The sequence below is a fragment of the Centruroides sculpturatus genome, unplaced genomic scaffold (assembly GCF_000671375.1).
Source record: "Centruroides sculpturatus isolate CEXI.00-Female unplaced genomic scaffold, Cexi_2.0 scaffold737, whole genome shotgun sequence".
Classification (NCBI taxonomy): domain Eukaryota; kingdom Metazoa; phylum Arthropoda; class Arachnida; order Scorpiones; family Buthidae; genus Centruroides; species Centruroides sculpturatus.
The window spans coordinates 237,511-244,035 of NW_019385040.1; the positions used below are offsets into that span (position 1 = coordinate 237,511).

The 6,525-nt window shown below is 30.7% G+C and overlaps 1 protein-coding gene across 1 annotated transcript in view; it reads left to right on the plus strand.

The window, feature by feature from the left end:
* The window catches only part of LOC111633757 (ubiquitin carboxyl-terminal hydrolase 10-like), a 136,737-nt gene that overhangs the window by 53,157 nt on the left and 77,055 nt on the right, over positions 1 to 6,525 (plus strand). Inside the window, exon 3 of the mRNA XM_023378378.1 lies at positions 1,104 to 1,143. Within this exon, the coding sequence (XP_023234146.1) occupies positions 1,104 to 1,143 (40 nt within the window). The remainder of the gene's footprint in view (positions 1 to 1,103; positions 1,144 to 6,525) is intronic.

Here is a 6,525-nt window from a genome sequence, read left to right on the forward strand (position 1 = left end):
TCTAATTAATAAAAAGCGACGAAACACCATTTTAAAGTGCATTTTTATTCAACTAATATATAAATAATATGTAGCCCAAGAAGTAGCCAAAGCGCCAAATGATATTTTTTACCTCAAACCAAAAAAGTAGCCACATTTGGAGCAAATGTAGCTAAATCATGCAACGTTGGAAGAAATACTAAATAAAGCTGGAGTTGTGACTCAAAGGATTATAGACCAAATGCGGGGAAAGGAGAGAAAAGACAAAAGATGAAAAAGTGAGAAAGGTTGGAAAATTAAGGGTTCATATTTGCTTAACAGAAGATCTATTTTACCTTTCTCACTACTACCTCTTTTGTCCTTTCTCACCTTTCCCTCCTTTCCCAAATTTGGGTCTATAATTCTTTGAGTCACAACTCCAGCTTTATTTAGTAATCCTTCCTCATTCACACATCCCCAAGTATTTGAAAATATTTCCTTTCCACTGAAAAATAAAATATGAATAAACGTTTACAGCTTTGCGAAACTTCTTTTTTGAGTTTATGCCGTTGAAATAAATATATAATAAAAAAATTAAAACATTTGTCAGTTTTGTTTACACGTTTATTGGGCCGCATTGGAACTTGTCTTGGGCCGCATGCGGGCCGCGGGTTGGACACCCCTGGTTTAAATTGAATGAAATTTAAAATAAGCCATTTGGCAAAATATTTGAAAATGTAACTTAAGGGAAATTTTCTCATTGAGCATGAATGCCATGTGGTCATAGATGTCACTGCAACAATAATGTGATCTCTGATCCAAAATCGATAAAACATATATACTGTAGCCAATATTTTTGCAAAATAAGTAGCTTTTACTTTCCATCAGAACATAAAACAAATATAACCAAAATTTCATCTGTATTGGACAAAAAAATTGCAGGAGTTATAAGGAACTCACACACACAGACGGTGGCTTTTGTATTAGTAATATTTTCAAATGCCATATCATTTGTATAAAAGATTCATTTCCTTTAAATAAATTAATATCTATAGTGGAGATAAATTCTTTATAATAATACATCAAAATATTTGGAAATTTTATAACAAATATAAAAACTTTGATGAATAAAATTTCTTTTACAGCTACCATGGGATTTTTTGTCATCAAGGAATGTGGTATTGGGTGAGTATTCAACTTAATATAAAATAAACATAACAGTTCTGAAAAGCAAATTTAGATAATAACAATATATTACCAAAAAATTATTGTTTGAGGTAATTAAATGTAATTATTAAAAAATTATATTCAGGTACAATGAACCCTGTGTAAGTTAGATGCTTGTGATACAGTGGCTTTTTGTCAAAGTTATGAATGTTTTTGGCAAATTTGTTCTTGCTGTAACCATATGCTTTATTTTCTAAGATTGTATTTATTTTTGAATTCTTAATTTATGAGGGGCATCCAGTAAATAAAGAATATTTTCATGTAGTCCTCTGCAAGGTAAATTACCATCATCAATTCAAGGACAATTTGTTTTCTAATGTGTTAGCTTTGCACTTGTGGAGTTTTAATAACAGCAGGCTTATTGTTATTGTTTTGTCAAGAGTTAAATGTGTACAAAAATCAAAAATTCTGCCAAGTGCAAACTGTGAAGTGTTGTTCATTTTCTAAATGTGAAGTTCATTCTATAGAAATTCATAAACAAATCTCAGAAGTGTATGGTGACCACATTACAAATGTTGCAAGTCTGAGAAAATAGTGTTTAATGTTTAATCACAAAGGATAATGCACAAACTCACTCTGCTGCAGTTATAGCCACACAACTAGAGCTCACCCTTGGATTGGTTCGTTTTTGCATCTTTAAGAGATTATAGAATTGTTTACAAATGCACATAACTTATACTTCTTTGGGCTTCATTTAGTCTTGAAAAGAGGTCATGTGCATGTGGATAGTCCACAAGTATATGTGCATTCATAAACAATTCTGTCACCTCTTAAAGACATAAATGAACCAACCCAAGGGCCAACTGTAGTTACAGCTATACTTAAGCTGTCTTCAGAAATTTGGCTGGAACAATTTTGACCACCCACCATACAGTCTCAACCTGGCTCCCAGTTACTTTCTCCTCTTTTCTAAGCTGAAAAATTTTTTGAGTAATTTTGGAATGGATTAGAAGTGAAAGATGCTGTCAATAAAGAACTGGTGGTGAAAGTATATGACAAAGGATACAAAAACTAGTGTTACCTATGACAATTATTTTAACCGTAATGGTGACTATATAGAAAAGTAATTGGTTTTATACTATTTACTTAAAACTTTTTTTTATCATTACTGTTTATATATATATATATACTTTTATAGCCAAATGTTCTTTATTTTCTGTATGTCCTTCATATTATAACTTANGGGATGCTTTATTCTTTTAAGGTTTAGCGATTCCTAACTGGGTTGTGGGGTCTTCCCCCCTTTTCTCGGTGCGGACTTACTTTTTTCCGCTTGGGAAGCGCAAGTGTGCGCGAGTTTTTCTACGGTGCTTTTCTTTCGTCGGTGAGTTGGTTTTTTCTTCTATTTTTAAGTTACTAAGGTGAATGGTGAGGAAACCTTCGTCTTAACTAAACATAAGCCCCAAACAAAATATAATGAAAGCAAAATAAAAGTAAAATAAAAATAAAGCTCAGACTTGGTTCCTTACAGGTTGTTCACAATTAAATTTCTGTATAAGAATTATATTTTATTCATGTTTTATGCATCATAATAGTAAATTGTCTGTATATTTTATTATTCTGTAAACAAAATAAAAATTCAATTTTCTATGAGAACATTGGTCTGACTTTTATTGTAATATATGTAAATTACTTTATTTTTGGATATTAATTATAACTTATATGAATTTATGATTAATAGACACTTTGCAATTATTTTTCTAACAATATACAAATATTTATTTTCTATTAAATATTGGATTGGCCAAGAGGTTTGTGCAGTTTTTACTGATAGCAGTAGATGCTCTGAAAAGCAATTATTAGTAGTTTAAACTTTGAAGAAAACACCTGATTGATTGACAAGTGACATTACACCAACACTTATAAAAAAAATAAAGCTTGACCAATAGTTTTATTTTGTGTGCTTGTCAGTATTCAAAAGATGGATGAACAAAACATGCATTATTGACACGTTATGCTTTTTTATTTTAAAAAAGGCAAAAATGTGTGCAAACCTGTAAAAAAAAAATGTGAGGTCTACAGTAAGGATGTCATGAAAGAATGTGTGTACTAGAAGTGGTTTGCAAGATTTCATTCTGAAGATTTTTCCATTCTAGATGCACCGTGATCAAGTTGGCCAATTGGGTTAGACAGCAATCAAATAAAAGAATTAGTTGATAGTAATTCATGCCATATAAAGCAGGAGATTGCAGATATTTTTTAAATGTCAAAATCATGTGTGTTAACTTGGATACGTCAATAAGCTTGATGTTTGGATTTCTCACAAACTTAGTGAAGCCAATCACATCACTCACATTTTCATCTGCAATTCTCTAAAATGTGAGGGAAGTGAATGGTGATGGAATGATGAAAAATGGATTGTTTACATCAACATCAATCACAAAAAATTGTGGGGAAAGTGCAGCGAACTGGCACAAACCACTCCAAAAGCTGGACTTTGTCCAAACATAGTCATACTCTTGATTTGGTGGGATTGGAAGGGTGTTTTGTTTTGTCAACTACTTCCAAAGACAAAACAGTCAATTTCAATGTATACTATGACTAGCTGGAGAAATCAAACACAGCAATTCAGGAGAAGTGTCCAGAAGTAGTGAGTCACAAGGGTGTCGTCTTCTGCCACATGTGTTGTTGCAAACCCAGTAAAAATTGTTGGAACTTGGCTGGAATGTCATACCTCATCCTCCATATTTTCCCAACCTTGTCCTTTCTGATTACCATTTGTTAGACCCCTCTTCAAAATTCTTTAAAAGAACAGTGCTTTGTTTCCAGTGATGGCATAAAACGGCACTCGAAACAGTTTTTCATAAAAAAAAAAAAAAAAAAGAAAGAAATTTTTTAAACAAGATATTGTGAAATTTCCCAAAACATGACAAAATGTACTCAATGAAAATGGTGAATATATTATTGAATAAAATTTTTATTTTTTATTTAAAAAAATTGTCTTTTATTTTCACCTAAAAATGCATGGACTTATTGGCCAGTCCAATACTTAGAAAAGTTTGTTAAATTATGTATAATTGATAGAAATGAAAACTCTGCTTTTTAGAAAAAGGATTAACAACAGTTAAGATAGCATGAACGTAAACTTGATATAGTATGCTTCCATTATCTTTTGAGTTAAGGCAGTACTTTTTTTCAATTACTTTGTAAAATTTATATTATATTTAATTACAAGTAATTAATTAGATACTAGTTATTCAAATCTTTAGATGTGTTCTTGGTTGCAATTTGTTTATTGTTAGATGTTTGAACTGACAATGATGTGAAAATCTCAAAAAATGTTTAATCCAAATAAGTAGGTTTGACTTTTGAACTGTTTAGCAACATTTATATTTGTTTATATTTAAACTATACAAAATTATGCAAGGATTTAAAATGTAAAATATATAAATTATTTTTCTAATGGAAACAAAGTGATAAAGAAGTTGCATAACTCTGTTCAGATACTTAAAATGTTTTCCTTTTATAACCATTTGAAAGGGGGTTTTTTGGGTAAATAAAATGAAATGTTACATCCCTCTGAATGTTACCATGATTGATGTTGGAGAGGCTCAGAAAATTGGAGTAAACTTGGTTGCAGATTTTACCTTTACTGAAAAGGGATTGGCAGAAACTCCAATCTGAAATGCATTTAAATAAAATATCTGAGAATAAAATTATCTTTTGAGTAATTCTTAAACTTGGGTGAATGTTTGATTCAAAGGACATAACATTTCGTTTTATTCATTTAAAAAACTCTCCCTTTTAAATGGTTATAAAAGTGAATGATTATATCTGGCAAATATTGCTAGCTTTAGCTTAATATTATTATTATTATTATGATCAGTTATGGTCTATAGTTATTTTTAGTGTTATGCTTTTTTTGTTTTGTATCTAAATTAGAGTTATAAATGGAAATTTGAATGCCCTTTTAAGGAAGTATAGTGTATTCATATATATAGGATATATATACCTTCTTCCTTTTTTCAGCTCTGTGCTAAGTAGAAGTTGAAGAAAGGCTTTGTGAAAAGATCAAATAAATGAGGTTTCACTTTATTGATAATTTATTTTCTGAAGATAGGTCCAGAAAACTAATCTTAATTATTCCTTGGCAAAGAAAATTTGAGTAACTAACATTGAACTACGTTTGAGCTACAGTATGACTAATTAATGCTTAAACAATAGGAAAGCCAATATATAATCCTGCATTAGTTATTAGATTTATTGAATTTAGGTTATTTGAATGTAAAAACAGGTGTTACATAAATATATTAGCAACAATGATAATAACTGCACACAATAAAATGAAAATTGATAAAATAGATATAAAATAGAATACAAAATGATTTAAAATTTTAAAAAACTGCTTTATAAAAATTGCATGTTGTTCAATATACTGCTTTATGATTTTGGCTTGATTTAAATGGACCTTCACATATTCCAGGGGACTCTGACATGAAGGTCCATTTCGACGTGCATTGGATTGATATAAAAAACCCCACTATATATGGAATACTGTGGAATGACAAAGATCCCATTGATCCAACATATATTCCAGATGTATACAAAATACCACTCAAAAGACAGTAGGATTGATTGAGATCTTACTAGATAGGTGCTACCAGTCAGTCATTAATATCAAGAATTAAAGAACACAAGACAGCATTCAGAAGGCTAAGTCCCTTCTACCACATTAGAGACTTATGTGATGTCTGACCTAGAATCTATCTCAGTAGACTGGAATCAGGCTGAAATAATCCAAACAGTGCAAAGTAAAAATATTATAAGATACCCAGAAGCATGACAAATATCTTTGAGGGGGGGCAAACAGTAAATTATAAAGATGCCAATGCAATATCCAGTTCATGGAGAGCTCTAATACACGGGTTCCCAACCTATGGGTCGCGACGGGCTTTCTGTGGGGTCGCCAACTTATACAGTAAACTAAAAAAAATATTCACTATAATGCAATTTTTATTTTTAATGGTGTCTTGGAAGTTTGAATAATTTCATATATTTTTTTAAAATTAAAATAAGTGTAATCTAGGTACGCTATTCTGTCACAGTTGGTTGAAACATGTGTTGAGAGTTTGAGAGGAATAAATTAAATGTTGAGAATGACATGAGATTGGCGTTAACAAAAACTCACCCACGAATTTTGAAACTGGTTAATAACATGCAATTTCAACCATCGCATTAAATTATTAAACAATTTAAAATAAAATTATAGTAAAAAACTCTAATTTCGTTGTTTTTTTAATTACCTTATTAAAAATGCCTTTTTCAATTGTATCGGGGTCGCGGGACACTTGGCTTTTATAAAAAGGGGTCGCCACCCGAAAAAGGTTGGGAACCGTTGAG